General features: G+C 34.4%; 1 protein-coding gene across 1 annotated transcript in view; it reads left to right on the top strand.

Annotated features, from left to right (window-relative positions):
* LOC138320605 (atrial natriuretic peptide receptor 2-like) overlaps positions 1-20,182 on the top strand; it is a 40,862-nt gene that overhangs the window by 3,498 nt on the left and 17,182 nt on the right. Inside the window, exons 2-4 of the mRNA XM_069263700.1 lie at positions 10,204-10,457; positions 11,462-11,564; positions 13,358-13,516. Of these exons, the coding sequence (XP_069119801.1) occupies positions 10,204-10,457; positions 11,462-11,564; positions 13,358-13,516 (516 nt within the window). The remainder of the gene's footprint in view (positions 1-10,203; positions 10,458-11,461; positions 11,565-13,357; positions 13,517-20,182) is intronic.

The raw sequence follows: 20,182 nt of genomic DNA, 5'->3' as shown, positions 1-20,182 counted from the left end.
CAGGATGGTTATATGCCATAGAATGAGGCCGGATCCTTTAACATCTGGTAAACAGGAAACCATATGAAGGCCTTCTGTCAGTGACAAACGCTGAAATTAATGTTCGTAGTTCTTATTTTGAATTGCTTTATAGTTGTTATTTCTTCTCTTGTCCAACGTCACCTATCGAACTTTTGATCACTGGAAATAGGAGTACATAAAATGTTAGGAGTACATCACTGGAAATAGGAGTACATAAAATGTTAAAAATGGAATTAAAATGATATGGTAGTGTGCTTGATTTTGAGTTATTGTGAATCAAAGATAACTATTTGATTTCACCGGAATTTTGCTGAATTAACCATACACACGACAGACTAAAGCAATATTTTTCAAATTGGATGTCTGTTATGTATAAATATTCGATTAATTGTCAACAAATTTTGAAGTTCAAAAGAAAAAAAATGTTTGCATAAAACAAGGGGTCAGTGTGCTTGGATTTTTTGTCCCATTACAATTTATTTCAGCCATTGTTGCTATAAATTCAAACTACTTTAACTACACTTAAATAAAAAGAAAAGAGTAGATTACAATTTAACGTTTAAATGCTGAATGTTTTTAACACAGTAAACCTTGAATAGATTTACAACAACAATTAACTTGATACAGCTAATAAAAAGATGAAATTTCACCTCTCTACAAAGTATAAGGAACGCGCTCTTTTAAAAATGATGACCAAATTGGTCATTTCTTATTTCAATAGAAGTCTAATTTTGACATATTTTTATATAGTAACTTCCAACATATAGAGACAATAATTTTTGAAAATCACAGAAACTATTTGATTAATGTTAAAGCGATATTTCAACGAGACTGAAACCTCATCAGAGCAGATCCTCAATTGCAAAATTTTGCTTCATGGTGTTTGAATTATGATTTTGTCCTTATCTCTCACAAATAGATACCTACATCCTTTAAGCAGCATCATAAGAGGTGAAGTCTTATTGTTTTGAATAAACATGAATTTTATACAAACTATGAAAGGAGTCAGTTGCAGAAAATTAAGAATTTAATGACATCAGAAGCATCCTAATAACAAATTACATATTGGTTACAAAAGGCTTTCTTATAAAATATTGCATATTCAAGGGCTACTCTGAATGACTGTTTCGGAATCGCATTTATATATATTGATAAGAAGTCATTCTACACGTCCAGGTGATGATTGTCATCGTTGGACAGGGCCGGCCAAATACAACTCCTGTACAGTTATGAATGCTTGTAGTCTCGAGACGGCAAGAGAGCGAAGGTGAGAATTGGGGATCATTATAAATATGTAACTTACTTGCCTAGATTTTTTTAAATCCGACAGAAACCTGGACGAGAATATGTGTTTATAAATGATAAAAAAATATTTTTTCCGATTTTAGCAAGATACAAGTTTTTAGATCTATTGTGATGATTTTGTGGACAACAAACAAACCATGTTAATACCAAAGTGTGAATAAAAGTAAATTTAATTGAAAACATCTTCACGTTAATTCAAGTTTAAAAAATTGAAATAAATAGTTTAGCATTGTTGAATATTTTGAAGACATTAAATTGATTTTGAGTTTGGATTGATATATCATCCTTATGACAAAATCATTTGTCAATTGGGGTGCGCATTTGTCTGAAAGATGTAGATCTATCTAACGTAAGTGTAAAATTAACTGGTTTTCTATTATATATATTACCTGGCTGCCTGTCATGCATGAAAAATTTGATTAAAGGAAATGATGTAAAAGTAACGCACTTCAATACGTTACTGTTTGGTTCTTCTATCGTCGTCTGGTTCTTGCTTAATATCATACATCAATTCCGGCTCAAACAATCATCTACTTAAAAAATATCTAAATGAGTATGGCTTATATCGGCAAGATGATGGTAAAGTTATGTTATCAGACTGATAAGTAATGATAATAAATATCACCTGTATAAAAGATTACAATGTATCTGACAAACTATAAAAGGTTACAATGTATCTGACAAACTATAAAAGATTAGAATGTATCTGATGACAAACTATAAAAGATTACAATGTATCTGACAAACTATAAAAGGTTACAATGTATCTGATGACAAACTATAAAAGATTACAATGTATCTGACAAACTATAAAAGGGTACAATGTATCTGACAAACTATAAAAGATTACAATGTATCTGACAAACTATAAAAGATTACAATGTATCTGACAAACTATAAAAGATTACAATGTATCTGACAAACTATAAAAGATTACAATGTATCTGATGACAAACTATAAAAGGTTACAATGTATCTGACAAACTATAAAAGGTTACAATGTATCTGACAAACTATAAAGATTACAATGTATCTGACAAACTATAAAAGATTACACTGTATCTGACAAACTATAAAAGATTACAATGTATCTGACAAACTATAAAAGGTTACAATGTATCTGATGACAAACTATAAAAGATTACAACATATCTGACAAACTATAAAAGGGTACAATGTATCTGACAAACTATAAAAGATTACAATGTATCTGACAAACTATAAATGATTACAATGTATCTGACAAACTATAAAAGATTACAATATCTGTAATCTTTAACCCCTCGGTGATTGTAATCAACAAATGTTATATTGCACTCGGCCTTTGGCCTCGTGCAATATAACATTTGTTGATTGCACTCACCTCGGGTTAAATATTACGAACTAGAGCACAGTAAACCATGAAATATTTGTATAGTATCTGACAAACTATAATAGATTACAATGTATCTGACAGATTACAATGTATCTGACAAACTATGAAAGATTACAATGTATATGACAAACTATAAAAGATTACAACATATCTGACAAACTATAACAGATTACAATGTAAAAAAGATTATAATGTATCTGACAAACTATAACAGATTACAATGTATCTGACAAACTAATCAATCAGACGGTTATCATGGAACTTGATTTACTACCCACGCTAGTGTATTGTTTGAGTAAATTGATAACATATTATTGTCTGAAGCAAAACATATTGCACACGCAACCATTCTTTGAAAACAAATCCTTAATCTCAGAACGGATTTGTTATAATGCAGAGAATAAACAGGTTAATTTACGTCCCTGGACCATCCTTTCATGATGCCTAATATTCAATACATACTTCCTGAAATTTCTTTTCATTAATGCATACATGTATAGGAAGATCAAAATACCCTTAGTTGTTAATTTGAAACCACAGTTAATTGTGAATAAAAATGCCATTTATGTTAATTTGCATCAACCACGATCACATTAAACAAAAATAGAAAGTGCATGGATTTTTTTTATGTGTTCTTTTAAAGATTATCAAAACTGTTTTTGTAAGTGTTTTTAAATTATAAAGGTTTGATAAAATCTATTTGGTTTTACCAAATTGTCAATTTCAATTCCAAAATAGGTCCTTCACAATAAGTAATTTGGTCGGTTTTTGTATTTATACACCATTTGGAGGTCATTCTGGATTTAGAATGACGCATTAGTTAGGCAAATCCATCCTTTCAAGACCGGAAGGAGTCTGGATATTCATCGCGGATTAGTTCTTTTAATTTGCAAAAGGAATTATATGTCACGTAGCCTTTATATAGCCAAAGCATTAACAAGAATCCGAAGATTTTATAGATTGTCGTATACGTAATTGAAGCACGCCACTTACCCGTGAAGGAAATGGAGTGAATGGTTGCACACTGCTCATTCTGATTAAGTGAATTAGGTTTCTATGATGATGTTTACTCTTGCTTTTAATGGGAATCCACGAAGGTCAAGTTCAATGTCAGTCTAGAAGGTGAAAATTGTACTAGTGCTTATTTGATTACGTGTATATCCGAGGGAATTATACTTTGAACAAAAAATTAGAAAGCATTTAACTGTTTGTTTACAAACGAATCAATGTGATATTCAAAACAGGTAGATCTTATTTAGATATCGATGATCGTTGATCACAGATTTTCTACGACCAAAAGGCGCCAGGCATTCTGGAAAGGAAAAAGTTAAAGTAAAAAAATATCGGTTCAAAGATCACAGAGAAAGTACAGTTGATGCATGTTTATTGATTTGTGTCGTATCTTCATTCCTTGTCATTTAACCTTGATCTAACCTCGATATACATGACAGATAATCATATCGTCTATTATACAGAGGACGTATTTCCTCTCTAGAATAACACATTCTTATCGTCGTTGACCATTTTCAGTCAACAATGTTATATTTTGTCCTGCTTTCATCATTTACTGGAATGGAATTGTACATTCTTTTAGCGGTAATTGCATTGTACCGGTAGTGATTTTCGCGCCAGAAACTATATGCGTTGTAATATAATTTTGACAATTTCATTTTCTGTACGTCGTTTTAATTGCAATCATGGCGAATGCCCAATGAAACATGTGCTAAAAAATGTTTCAGTTTAATTTCGGCACAATCAGTACGTTTTCTGTGATCGGTTCCAATTGTGGTTTGATATGATGTCAGCTTTGATGTTGTAGTTAGCTATCATTATTTTAAAACACGCCACGTGCTCACAAATTTTAATAAATTTGATTATTATAATGATAAAATTATGATAAGCATGCAGTTCTAACTGGGATGTAAAACTTACTGAAAAGTGTATATAATAGTAATGTATTATGGTTTGTAAGATTACCAGGAGGGATAAGTATGTCAAGGCTTCCATTTCATAATCATTTTATCCTAGTGTTTAAGCAGTATGAAGTACAAATGAATAAAAATAATTACAATAGTACCTTACACATACAGACCACATATCTCAAGTGCAATTCGTGTCAACACAGCCCACAATACACGGTACTATATCAACAAGAATGTACATTGAACACTGTATGTCACGGTAAACTGATTAGCCAGCGGAAGTTACGTACTGTTATTGATGTTGGGATACTTTCTATTCCTTAAATGATGCTATGTACTGACAAAATCAAATTTGTTACACAAGTTGCTTGGCTAATAATCGCGTTGATTTGCCTCGTTATAATTCCTACAGTATTTGCTGTACATGAGCAGGTCATTACTGACAAAGGCTATTGTCGTAAAACTTAATGGACACCGCTATATAATCAATGACGTATCGAGTTTCTCACAATGAAGTCAATTTAGGTGTAGATAATTGTAGATTGCTGACAGGTCATATAAGTCAGAAAGACATCGGTGGTATGAGAAGATGTCCACTTCTATCAAGACATAAAACACGTATCCTACCTGGGGATCACATAGTCCGCTAAACCTGCCTATATTATTAGGTTGTTTTTTTTGCCTAATATATATATTAGGCAAAAAAAGCCAAATAATATAGGCAGGTTTAGCGGACTAGGGATCACAGATCTCGTCATTAGAAAAATTAGAAATGCTATGATCGACTGATTCACTTGTTTATCCTAATTGTCTACACAACTGTGTTATTATCATTTCTTTCTTTGAAAAGCGAATATTTAGTTTGCACTGACATTGACTCAATAACCATGCTTTCTGTATTATTATTATCAGTTGTCTGGCGAGGTATAGTCCCCTCGTCTTCGACTCAGGGACTATACCTCACCAGACAACACTATAGGAGAACAGTTCTCTCTGGAAAGGGCCATCGCGCGGCGATTCTATTGTTACGGGAATAGGCGCTGGCGTAGCAACATGGGGCCATGACCCCACTTTTGGTGGGAACATATGAATGACTCGATTCAAATCAGCTGTTCAATCGAATTCGTTGACGATGATGGGAGAGAACAAAATATGGGTATTTTAATAAAAAATATGCAACTATCGCGAGAATAAATAACATTCATTTACGTGAAAAAACTGTAAATGTAAGGTATAGATTTTTATTTAGTTGATGTTATGAGGTTATAATGATAATGGAGCCCGTGTAAATTTAATGTTATCCGGCTTCGCCGGGGTTACATAATTTACACATGCTCCATTATCATTATACCCTCATAACCTCAATAAAATAAAAGTCTATTCCATAAATATATGTTAAAGTGTCTGTTGAGCAGAGAGATTTTTTTTATTAATTAGTCCTATCCTATTGCAGCTAAAAGTTATATTTTCATATTGTTTAATAATACGATATGGTTTATAACGCAAAACTATCGTTGAAGATAGCTGAAGCTAATTCCTGCTTTGTGATAAAACTATCTATAACAAGTTGTTGTATGGTATATTTTATTCGCGAGGATTAAAGTTTACTAAATTCGCGATTCAAAAGGAGAACAGTGTCATAGTCAAAGTTTTACTTAGTGGTTGTAAAACTAACACATATACATGTATACACATATTAGCGCCATTACAACTTCTGATGGCTGTAAATACTGTAAGAAGACTATCTATATAAACCTTTTACACAGATCACGTTCCAACTCCGTTAAAATGACAACGTAACCGCCGCAGTGTATCATGTACGGTGACGTCACAACTTTGAACAAGCCAAAGCGATGAAACCGGAAGTACTCCGTAGCATCGAAAATAGTTTTATATCGCAATGAATTATTCTTCCATTGATATATGTTGTCAAATCAAAATATGAATGTTCTTCATTATTAAGCACCTGTTGTCAGGGGAAACATGGAAATGAAAGAAAACAGCAAACAGTTAAGAAATTGCCATTATTATGCTGGCCATACTTCCTAGTTGTAGGACTTCCCTAATGGTTTTGATAATGGTAAAGCTTATTTGACTGATTTTGAAAAGCTTGCTGTACTGGTTGGTTTAGATTACTATTCATTATATATTTGTCTTTTAAGACATTATGACAGACATTAATGAAGGAGTAGAGTTGCACTTTCCGAAAAACCTAGGCTTACTATTCCAAGAACAATATTTTCTATTATTTATTTTCATCTACAGTGGTACACGTCTTGTCAATTATAAGTCAAATGTCAAAAACAAGTCAAACAAATCTTGTATTTCATGGTTATAGATTAAGAAATGCAGTGTGGTTCTTACTTTTCAGTTCACTGTGAATCTTTGAAATATCTCATTCTGTAGACGTACTTAATTTAATGGCAATTTTGTTTTATCTTTACTTCATGGCGAGTCTCTGAAAAATATATTGAAAGAATAGATACTTTTTGTTATACTTTGTTCACTTATTGGTGATTATATAGAGCACAGCTATGTGAAAACTGTGTTAAACATACTCCATCAGCTTTAGGTTAAATACAGTCGTTATTCATAATGACATCGTATCATATTATTGTACCATATGAAGCGTGGAAATGTTTATCCTCTTTTTCATTCTTAACCATAGTAAAATAAATGAAATCGACATTTGAGATCCCCTTGTGTGTACGTGGACATACAGATGACTTGATTTCATACCTATTTCATTGTGGTCATCTTAAATATTCATGGGTGACTATAATATGCGGAAAATATGCAGACATCCTCTTGGGAATGTTTATCAAAGTATTTTGAACGGTATTAGATTTGTGTTTCCAACTGAGATACATATGTACATGTATGTTGCTTTACCATATAAATGTAGCAAAACAATCAATGTTATCAGTTTCAAATTATTTTTACTTCCACCGGCAATTTCGGTATTGAACAAATATAACTATGATCAGCTGGCTATGGAAACAATTACAGCCCACCAGCCGCATGAACATGTATGTCAGTAAAACAGGTGTCTGGACAACTCAATGTTCGATGAAACCTGGCAGCAATGATGGGGACCATGTGTAGACATGCATGCAGGTTTTTGATTGTCAAAATCATGTGTGTCATGATATTCACTATACACAGTAAAATGGTCAATTACTCATGTCGATCAGCTTTGTTCAAACTTGGTCAATATTTGTTACATATGGATGTCTATAATTTGACATATCACATAACGGTTACCATGGAAACTAAATGGAGGAACAACAATGAGCAGTGGGGTATAAGTTAAGTAATGGCTTGCAGTTTTTGTTCTGGTTAGGAAGAAACTCATTCTTATTTTTACACAAAAGAGCTTGCATTCCCATTGTTTAAACTCCCAGTTAAGTCTGGGTATGAAACCGAATCAGATCTTTTCAAAGTAATAGTTGCATGATATCTCGATTCAGGTAGCTTGTATCTTTTAATGTCTAATTGGTGATGGAATACTGTAAACCAACCTACTGAGTAAGTTTAGTATAGTAGATAGAAAAGGCATAAAAACAGACCAATCTATATTAGTATTGGTCAGGTAACAGCTAACGTTAATCTCGGATGGATGGTTTTATCATTCTACTGCCCTTACCTACATACAATTATCGCATTGGCACATTTTCATTATCCTAGCTGTTGAAACGATGACGCGAGACAGCAAAATAACTCCATTGTATTGCGTGTACTCAGGAGATATCGCAAGTCATTAATTGTTATGGATTTTGATGGAACCTCTCTCGGGACTCTTTGTTAACCAATGACATTAACGAACAACATAGAACGAATTCTTCTCTTACCTATAATGTCAGGATTTCAAAGAAATCAGATTTGCATGTAATTAGAAGTCTTGCTATATTTACAATGCAGGATACTTCAAAACTAATCGGAAATCAAACAGTGTTACATGCACTGATCTGTATATTAAAGGACGTTCGTTCTCTTACTTTTTTAAAAGTTGATAATTATTTTTCATCTAAAAATCTCCAAAGCTTTCGTGTTTATAACGACTAAGGCATTTAAATCAAACTTGGTATAGAAGTATCGAACCGTAAATGTAGGTTTCGCCCAATGAAATATAAAGACTACGAAATTGAAATTTAGCATGTACATAGATATAATCTTCAGGTCGTTTCCGATGCATTTGCCTAGCTTGACCAGGAAAATACTCATTAAAAAATAGAGCGAAATCAAGCTTTACATAGAATATGACGGTTTTTTCCCAAAACAAAGCCGCATCAACAAACGGAAGCGTGCAACAAAATGGCAGATAGAAGTGACAATCGTGCGACGGCATGTTCAGAAGAAGGAAAAAACCAACAACACCAAAGTGCGATGGATTGTTTATATATATAATTATATAATCTGTAATACTTCAAGTTACTTACATACGCTCGCTAGCTTAGTGTGTCAAACATATGTATATGTAGTCAGTCTGCCGCTGTATGTACGCTGTCATAACTCACCACGTGCAACACGAGTCACAACAGAATCCGGGCAAGGTGGCTTCTGTTTCTTCTATTGCTACATGCCATCTCTGAATTTCATTCCCTAGAGATATCCTAGAGTGCTACCGATTCCAACCTAATTTCTTCCCTTTTGTAGTCGATTCAGATACATTTTTTTTCTCACACGCTTTCTTTCAGCCATTGTGTTTACTTTTAGTGCGTAACAATGCGCATGCTCGAAACTTCGACAACACAATCCATCGTAGCTTCATTTCCATGCTATTCTGTCAGCCTGACATCGTAATAAATCAATTTGTATTCGAGACACATTTGTTCAATCTCATACGCATTAAGAAATTAAATTGAGGTTTTTAATATGTTTTTTTCACCTTTTTTTTCCATTATCGAATTTTACAAAAAAAAGTTTATTTGTTTGGGCGAAACCTACCTTTAACCACTGTGCCCAGTTGTTCATGTTAATTAAAAACAAGCAAACAAAACAGAAATAAATTAAAAAAGAAAAGATCGTAATTTTGATTGTTCTTTCTTGTCAAACTGAATTGATTGCTCAATTTATAAAACGTTTTATGATTTACCTTTCATACATCTAAAGGAAATTATAATCACGAATTTTTTGGATTTTTTGTATACATGTATGATTTTACTACTGTTGCTGTATTATAAACCATACCTATGTATATAGCAGGGTCACCTAACCCCAGTGCACTGTCAAAAATCGGCTAAAAGCTCGGTCTTATTTCTAGGTAAATTGTATTGTTCTATATGTTCAGTTCATACATTCCATGTGGCTTTGAAATAAGTTCTATTGTTATTTTATAAGATGAAGTATTATGGAATGTTATGTAAATTAGCTACAATCAAATTACTCTTTTGCGACAAAGAATACATGAGTATGTAGGTAAAAGACTTTACTCTGTACAAAGAATCCGGATTTTTATTCTTAATTTTTTTGAAGTGGGATTCATCATATACATCCATATTTTGTTGTAGCACCTGTCTAATCTACATGAAGTTCGCCTTCTGTTATCGTGTCGGTTTTTAATTTCTGTACTTATTACAGGCCCTGCATGTGACCACGTCTGTACCTCTGCAGCATTTTTGGCAGGGAGATGGAATGTTCCCCTCATAAGTTTCGCATGCGCACACGAAGCATTGATGGACTACAGTGTCTACTCCACGTTTTCTCGGAGCACAGTGAGTTACCATAATATCATATACCCTATCAAGGACATCCTGTCTCACTACAATTGGGACCGTGTGCTACTGGTGGAAGGACACGAAGATATCTGGAGGGAGGTAGCAGAGTACTTTGTGGTGAGCTATTTTCACGTACAGAGTACTTTGTGGTGAGCTATTTTCACGTACAGAGTACTTTGTGGTGAGCTATTTTCACGTATTTTGACACAGTCATATTCTTTATTTTTTTATATTTCTTCATATATTCTTTGTATTTGGCAACGAATAATCAAATATCACCTGGGGCAAATATATATGTCAATATTTGTAAATAATACGTACACGATGTAAAATACATAAATATATAAATATTTGAAAACATGCAAATGTGACAAAAATAACGTATTCTTACTTGTCAACACCTTGATATCAAATCAATGTTATTATTCTTATGCCAGAATAATCAAAATCAATTACAGTAACTACATAGTTTTCTCTTCCCACAAATTGAGCTGATATAATCTGTCCCTGGTAATTCTACCCGATTTGTGAAAAGTTTAAAATATAATAATTCATTGTGCATGATATTAGACTTTTAATTTTCACACATTAGATTGATATTACCAAACCGAAATATCAAAATAAAGTAGTTTTTAGCGTTTACAAATTATATTCGTGCATAAAAAATATGATTTTTGTGTCATTTTTGGTGCTATCTTTCTAAAACGAACTGTCAAAGAACAAGGAGCAACACTCTCCACGATGTGGGTTAAAAACAAAAAACATGTTATTGAATATATTGGCTAGTTTCGGCTATGAGATATCAGGATTTCGAACATTCTCCACGATAGCACACAAAATGGTATTGAATATATTGCCTAGTTTTTGCTATGAGACATCGGGATAGCGAACATCCCTTGATGAAGCAAACGATCAACCCAAAGTCAGATGCGAAGCAGAGTCAAGGAAGGTGTCGGTGGATGTGACATCGCTTTCAGTGACCAGTTCAATCAGACCATGTGGGCAACAGGTGCAATAATTACAATCTAGTGTTATGACGCGTGATACAGCAGTTTCTTTGTGTTATCGTGTTTTGGGGCGTGTTTCTGTCTTGAGATGCCTTTATAATTAATCTGTTGTAGATTGCCCTAGAAAGCGATAACATCAAGTCACAGATATGGACCCTGGAGAGCGACCAACACCTGATAGAGGAGCACATGCTCGAACAGATAACACATTACCGGAGTAAGTATAACCTGCTTTCCATACCCTCAACTCAACCCCCCCCCCCCCCCACACACACACAAAAAACATTATAAAGTAATAAAAAATTTTGTAGCAATATTTATTTTTATATTTTTATTTGCACTAGCATATAATATCAGCTATGTGTAAAATTGTACTATTAATAACAGCAAGTTATAGCAAACAGGTAACAGTTGATATCTATTTGTCCTCTTTGTCTCATTGAATCAATTATTAACCTTATATGGTGTTATAGAGAATTGATAAACAGTTCCCTGTAGTTGTTCTATTCGTCAAATAAATTATTCGTCATGTAAAAAGATTTTTGTCTGGCGTCATACTTATGTAACAGAATCTATAACTCTGTTATGTAATACTATAATCTTACCGATTTTCACACAAAGGAAACACCAAGGCAGCGCATGTCATCTGATATTTTCCACTTACCATTTTTGTTTACCTGAAACACGTTCCGTATTAAGTATATTTGAAATATAAATGATTTTAGTATTCTTTTCGTGTGAATAAAGTAAACGCATTCCAGTGTTTACTGGATGCTAGCACTTACATCTATTTTCAATTATCTAAGTTCCAGCACTTCCGTTATAAACCCCATTAACAGGTCATGTAGTTTAGTACTAATGTTATGATGGTCGAATTGCACCAAAGAACAAATATCATACACGGATACCCCTAATCGGGATTGGTCATTTATGTGAATTTACGTGCACGTTTACGTAATGTTTACCTTGTCAACAGACTTAATAGAATTTAATGAACACGGTATATCCTTATTTGGAAATATAATTAATTAATTCAATGTCTTTACTATTTAATTAAATTTTCATGAATGTCATAGCGTATCTTAATTTACACAAAATATATTTTAGATATTTGTTTGTATTGGAAATAATCAGTAAATGTGTTTGTCCATTTGTTCCTTATAACTCACAAATGATCTTTGATCGTTGATGACCGCGGACGTCAAACATTGTTGACAATGTGTGTATTCATTGTAAACAGTGATTGTGATTTTAATAACGTCGGTTGGGAATTTTGTAAAATATGAATGAGATGTTTTTAACTTTTTTAATGTTTATTTATGATGATTTTTGTTAAGAGAGACTGCCAAGAACATGACCTTTATTTACATTGATGATGATCTCTATTTATAGTCAGCAATGTTATTGTTTGTTATCAGTAAATTAGTCTTTGTGAAGATTGAGTGTTGTCTTCGGTAACGTTATATTATGTAATCCAGGCTACGGTTATATAACATTTATACAGGTGCCATTATCCCGTCATAACCTAAACAAAATCAAAGTTACCCGGCATTACATTCATTTTCAGTTTTCTATATCATTCAAGACTTTTCTCATAAATGTAGTTATTAATTTCCTTCGAAACCCTCTTGTTTCTCTACCGTCATCGTCAATTTTAGATTCAGCATCTGAGCCAGTCGGAACTCTAATACCCGGGTTGAGGGATTCTGATTGCAATATGCCGTAATGCATTGCCGCCAATATTGACCATAACCCACCGATATTGGCGTCACGTCTTTTCATATGTAACAAATAAACAAACAATCATCAACTTCTTTGATATTCACACTTTCCACTAATATAGTGTACGAAGCTCGATGCTTATTGGCACGGCCCCTTAATGGCAAAGTGACTGTACCATGACAGAAACGCGCCTCAATTTTTTTAAGGATGACGTATATGATTTTTACAGCTATTGATTTTTTTTTTATAATGAGTGTTGCCTTCATTAAGAGTTAACTTGATTTCCAGTAATGGTAATCTGTGCCTATGGTGTAGACATTATCCATCTATTGTGTGCTGCTGACACGGTAGGGGCTCTCAATGGCGAGTACGTCTTTATCACGGTCGACTACTCACGTGCTACAGACCTCTACTTCGCCGGCTGTGATGTCGACAGGGTACACGACGGTAAGCAATTTAAAACGTTTATTACACTTGTAATTTGGTGTCTTAAAGGTTGCATCACTAGATTGAGTTAAATAGATACTTATCATGTGTCTTCTTTTGTTATTGTATTATTTTACACCGAGGTATTATCTTTTTGGCTGTTGATATGTGCCTAAAATCCAAGGCCCATTAAGCCATTGAATTCCTAATGATTATACCTAATTAACGTAGAAATAATGACACATCACACCACAACTAATCTGTATTTATTTTTTCTTCTTCTTGGAAATGGTTCCCATCTGGGATTTCACTATCAATGTTTACGATGGATTAAAGTTCCGTTGTGTTACGAGTTCTACATCTTCTGTGTCATAATACAACGCACTATTGGCTTCAATAGCAGAAACATACATATAGAGATTGGCAACTTCGCCATTTTTACGATAGGCAGATGTACCTCTGTATATCCCTAGGGGCTTTTAGATAAACTCTTAAATAGTTAAATACAGCAGAATAACTTTGATATGTTATAAAAGTTAAGTAATTTTCAGATGGTTTGAGTACGATTTCGGAAAGAAAAAATAATATTTTAACTTAAATATTAATAAAACAAAGCGCACTTCCGGTTTTGAATGCCTGATTTTCGAAACTTACATACTTTCAAAAATCATATTAAATAACATCAATCGGGAAAACTGATCACATCAAACCATGATATAATGCTTAAACTTTGTGTTGATTCAAAAATATCATGTTTAACAGAATACACTTAAAAGTAGTTAGCCAAGGGAAAATGCCTATAAACTGGAGGTCCCTCTGCCTGTCAACATAGACAAAGAAGGAGTTTCCAATCTCTATGTATATGTTTCTGTCAATAGTAAGACATGATTGTTACATGAACGAATAACAGAAAGGAGAAACCAGCAGCTAAATTCAAAACACAATTTAATTATATATACAATATTATACAGAGATGGTTTACAATATCTAAAGTAATTGGTGGTGGTACAAGACTAGTACGATGATTTAAAGTGTTACTTATCTGTATGCGAATGTCCTGGTATAATCCTTGATCCTTCCAGGTTTCAAATTAACAATAATCACAAATCCACAAGGAAATTGAATGTCCACCGATGATTTGTAAAGTTCCAGGCAATATGAAAAAAATCCACACAAAGTGTTGTAATAATCCACAGATAAAGTCACAATAGCTCTCCCAATAGAATCTTATATGGCGCTGTACAATTCTTGATATGTCTTATTACAGGTCTCATTACAGTTCTGATTAGCTTTGGACAGTTGGAGTATATATAGCTAAACCCTAATTCAAGAATATTGGAGAACCTTCTACTTCTAGAAATATCTAACTAAAAACAGTAAACAAATAAACACACATAACTTTCTGGAAATAGATCATTCTAGATCTCTACTTAAAATCAACATGTTTACAAACATATTTGTTTATACATGATTAAATTCTAGAAAGTTCTATAACCTAAATCAATGATATGACCTTCATAGGATGTATTGATAAAAAAAGCTATAGGAGTTATCTCCCTTATCTCATAACTACATGTATTTAGTGTCATACATAACACACCCCTCCTTAAAGAAAAGAAAGTTTTCTTGAAAAGGAAACTTTCTTGACATATCAAGTAATATTTAAATCCTTGATAAAGCATCAGCTAGAATATTGTCTTTCCCTTTGATATGTTTGATGTCAAGATTGTAATCTTGCAAAGTCAAACTCCACCTGAGAATTCTTTGATTTTTGTTTTTCATTTTCCCAATGAATGTCAAAGGGTTGTGGTCGGTGAAGACCAACACAGGCACAACTGTAGTGCATAGATACACATCAAATTGGTTTAAGGCCAAAATCAATGCTAAACATTCTTTCTCAATGGTGGAATAATTTCTCTGGTGTTTGTCAAACTTTTTCGAGAAATAACAAATTGGATGGTCAATTTGTTCAGTACCTTCTTGCATCAAAACAGCACCAACACCTACATCGCTGGCGTCAACAAACAGTTTAAACTGTTTATTAAAATCTGGAGCAGTCAGAACTGGTGAGTTTGATAGTATGGCTTTCAATTTCTCAAAGGCAGACTTACATTCGTCTGACCAGACAAATTTGACATTTTTCTTTAACAAAGCAGTAAGTGGAGCTGCTATAACAGAGAAATTTTGACAAAATTTTCTGTAGTATCCAGCCATACCAAGAAATCTCATCAGCTCTCTCTTGCCTCCAGGAGTTGGAAAATCTATAATTGATTCTACTTTGGCCTGAACAGGTTTAACCTGCCCCTGTCCTACAACATGGCCTAAAAATTCAACAGTTGCATGACAAAATTCACATTTCAATAAGTTTACAGTCAATTTCATGGTAGTGAGTCTTTCGAAGAATTCACGAATCCCGCGTAGATGGTCTTCCCACGTGTCGTGGTAGTTGATGACGTCATCGATGTATCCATCACAGCCTTCCAGGTCTGATATCACGCTGTTAAGAAGACGTTGAAATGTTGCCGGGGCATTCTTCATACCAAATGGCATAACTTTGTACTGGTACAAACCTTGTGAGGTTACAAATGCCGACACTTCTTTAGCTCTTTCTGTTAATGGCACCTGCCAAATATTCTTTCAACAGGTCAAACTTGCTTACGTACTTGGCTTTGCCAACTTTGTCAATACACGAGTCAATCCTTGGAATTGGATAAGAGTCTGTTTTACTGACAGAGTTTACTTTTCTGAAGTCAGTACAGAACCGGTATGTCTTGTCTGGCTTTGGCACCAGAACACATGGAGAGCTCCATTCACTTTTGCTTGGTTCAATAATATCATTGTCCAACATGTATTGAATTTCTTTCTTTAAGTGTTCTTCTTTCAAAGGATTGACACGGTAAGGATGTTGCTTGACAGGTGGCGCATCGCCTACATCCACGTCGTGATAGATAGCATCTGTTTTGCCTGGTGTATCCGGAAACAAATGTTTATACTCAAGTATCAAATCTTTAAGTTCATTGCGTTCTTTTTCCGATAGATGACATAGTTTCTTGTCCAAGTTCGCGAGCACATCTGAATTCCGTAACTTAACACCACAGTCTAAACCTACATCTTGTACACCACCATCTAAGTCTAATTTACAAATATCAGCTGTACTTTCACTTTGTGATGGTACAGAGGCCAAAGTAGCAATAGGTTGAGAGGTCTTGCTCTCTTCTCTATCTACATATTTCTTAAGCATATTAACATGACATAATTGAGTTTTCTTGCGCCTCCCTGGAGTTTGTACAATGTAGTTAACATCATCGACCTTTTTCTCAACAATATAAGGTCCAAAATATTCTAGCTTGCAAAGGCTGACCCGGTATTGGTAATAGAGCCAAAATTTTGTCACCTGGATCAAAACTTCTTGCACGGGCATCTTTATCATACCATGTTTTCATTTTGGTTTGAGTAACGGCCAAATTTTCTTTTGCCAGTTCACATGCCCTTGTCAACCTTTGCTTAAAGTTAGACACATACTCTAAGAGATTAACTTTAGAATCTTCGTCCAAAATTTTGTCTTTCAAAATTTTCAAAGGACCACGTACAGTATGTCCAAACACAAGTTCAAAGGGACTGAAGCCAAGAGATTCTTGTACAGATTCTCTAACGCCAAACAACAACATGTGTATACCTTCGTCCCAATCTCTTTTGTTTACAAAACAATAAGATCTCATCATATTCTTCAATGTCTGATGAAAACGTTCTAAAGCACCCTGAGACTCTGGATGATAAGCACTAGACTTATACTGCTTGATCTGGAGCTGGTACATGACTTGTTGAAAAATACCAGACATGAAATTCGAACCTTGGTCCGATTGGACAGCTTTTGGAAGACCAACCAATGTAAAGAATTTAACCAAAGCCTTGACTATGTTAGGGGCTTTAATATTCCTGAGTGGAATGGCTTCAGGAAAGCGTGTGGAAGCACACATAATAGTTAAAAGATACTCATTCCCAGACTTAGTTTTGGGTAGAGGACCTACACAGTCTATAATGACTCTACTAAATGGTTCCTCAAATGCTGGAATGGGGTGCAAAGGTGCAACAGGGATTTTCTGATTAGGTTTCCCTACCACCTGACAAGTATGACAAGACCTACAAAAATCAGCCACATCCCGTTTCAACTTGGGCCAAAAGAAGTGATCTAAGATCCTGTTATAAGTCTTGGTCACACCTAGATGCCCTGCCATAGGTACATCATGAGACAAACTCAGAATATCTTGCCTATACCTCGGTGGGACAACTATTTGATTGACAACCTTCCAGTCTTCCTCGGGAGACACATCAGGGGGGCGCCACTTGCGCATCAACACACACCTGACCTACGGAAGTAACAAACCGGGACTTTCTCCGCCTCTTCCTCACTCAAAGCCCGATCACACAGTAAGGAGATTTCAGGATCTTTTTCCTGTTCTACTATAAGCTCCTCTCTAGACAAAGATGATTTGCTCATCATGTCAGACAAAGAAGTACCCTTGTTAGGAACAACTCTATCACTATCAAAGTCTACAGGATTGCTCAAAAGATCACACTTGCTCCCGACATCCTCTATATCATGAGCCAAGAAAGTGTCACCTAACCCTGGACTATAATGATCCTCAACTACTGCAACATCAGAAACCTTCTTACTCATTGAACGAGTTACAGCACAAGAAGGGAAAATACCAGGAAATTCCTGTTGAATAGACTCAGCATCATCTGTTTTATCTGGAATACTGGACACTAAGGGATCTACCCTAACTTTCTCTCCAGCCAAGTCATTGCCTAAAATGAGCGACACGCCCTCTATGGGAAGTTCCGGTCTAACACCAATGGTGACAGGCCCAGTAACCAAGTCTGACTTTAAATAAACAGAATGGAGAGGCACATTAACAAAACCTAACTCTACACCTTGAAGCAAAACACTACTACCACATGAGGTCTCCTCAGACAAAGGCACTACGCCATCTAATATGAAAGAATGAGAAGCCCCAGTATCTCGCAAAATCTTCACAGGTTTCAAGTTGGTAATATCACTAGTAAGTGAAACAAAACCTTCAGAAATGAAGGGAGAGTACTTCTCCAAGACACTATCAGACTCTGAGCTCTTAATCTCAACAGACACTTTAGAATCTTCCACAATATCACTAAGTTTCTGACTAGGCTTTGACATAGCTAACACAGAAGGAACTGACTGTTTACGCCTTTGCTCCTTACGCTGGAGAGAATAACATTCAGACATAGTATGCCCTACTTTCTTGCAGTAATTACAAACAGGACCAGAAGGAGACCCCACACCTACCCTATCATCTGTTTTAGAAGCAGACTTAGTTTTATCACCTAATTTAGGTTTGTCGTAGGAAGGGCCACTAAAGGTTGGGTTCCTAGGCTGACCAAATTTACTAGTACCTGTGGTACTGTTTTTGTCTTGAGAACTGTTTTTAACAAATGAGCCTTTGTGGGTGAGAGCGTAATCATCAGCCATTGTAGCTGCTTCACTAAGGGTTTCAACTTTTCTCTCATCTAAATAATGAGTTTTTATGTTTGTGTGGACACAACGTTTAAACTCCTCTATCAACAATAATTGCCTCAATTTACCGAAATCCTCATCAATTTCTTTAGAATCACACCACCTATTAAATAATTGTTCTTTTTCTCTGGCAAATTCTACATGAGTTTGTTCATCTCTCTTTCTCGAGTTTCGAAATTTCTGGCGGTAAGCCTCAGGAACTAACTCATAAGCTTTCAAAATAGCTTTCTTGACTACTTGGTAATTTGAAATCTCATCTACAGATAAAGAAGAATAAATGTCTCTAGCTTTACCAATCAAGACACTTTGAAGAAGCATTGTAAGCTTATCTTCAGGCCATTTCATACTATCAGCTATTTTCTCAAAATGCAGAAAATACTTGTCAACTTCTTTCTCTTGAAAAGGAGGAACTAACCTAATGTTTCTACTGACATCAAAACCTCTGTTTCCTTGTAAACCCCTAAAAGTTAGATTACTTGAACTGTCTTGAGAAGCTAGCTCTAATTCTTTCATTCTAAGTTCTGTTTCAGCTTGAATTTTCTGCTTCTCTAGCTCTAACATCTGATCTCTCTCAATCTCTTTTTCTTTTAATTCTCTTTCAATTTCTTTTTCTCTTAACTCTTTTTCTATTTCCATTTGTCTTAGTCTCATTTCATGTTCAAGTTCCATTTGTCTAATTTGAATTTCTGAGCTGACTGTTTCCTCTATACTATCTAATGCACTAGAGTCAAATTTGTCATTGTCAACAAAATATCTTATAATTACATTCCTAATTTCAGCTTTCCTCAAATTAGTTTTGATAGTAAGGCCTAAATGTTTACCCAATAACAGTAAATCCTTCTTACTAACTTGCAAAAGAACTTCCAGGGATGGCGCTTTAACAAACTGTTCTACCTGCATAGTAGTCATATTTATCTAGCTGTTGGTTTCAAATGTAAACTCAAAGTTTGTACACAAAATTTTGAAAATTTCTTAATTAATTTTTCAAAGTTAGATTTCACAAATTGAATATCGATCCCGGACGAGCCCCCAATTCTGTTACATGAACGAATAACAGAAAGGAGAAACCAGCAGCTAAATTCAAAACACAATTTAATTATATATACAATATTATACAGAGATGGTTTACAATA

The sequence above is a fragment of the Argopecten irradians genome, chromosome 4, assembly GCF_041381155.1.
Source record: "Argopecten irradians isolate NY chromosome 4, Ai_NY, whole genome shotgun sequence".
Taxonomy (NCBI): domain Eukaryota; kingdom Metazoa; phylum Mollusca; class Bivalvia; order Pectinida; family Pectinidae; genus Argopecten; species Argopecten irradians.
This window is presented reverse-complemented; position numbering and strand designations above follow the sequence as displayed.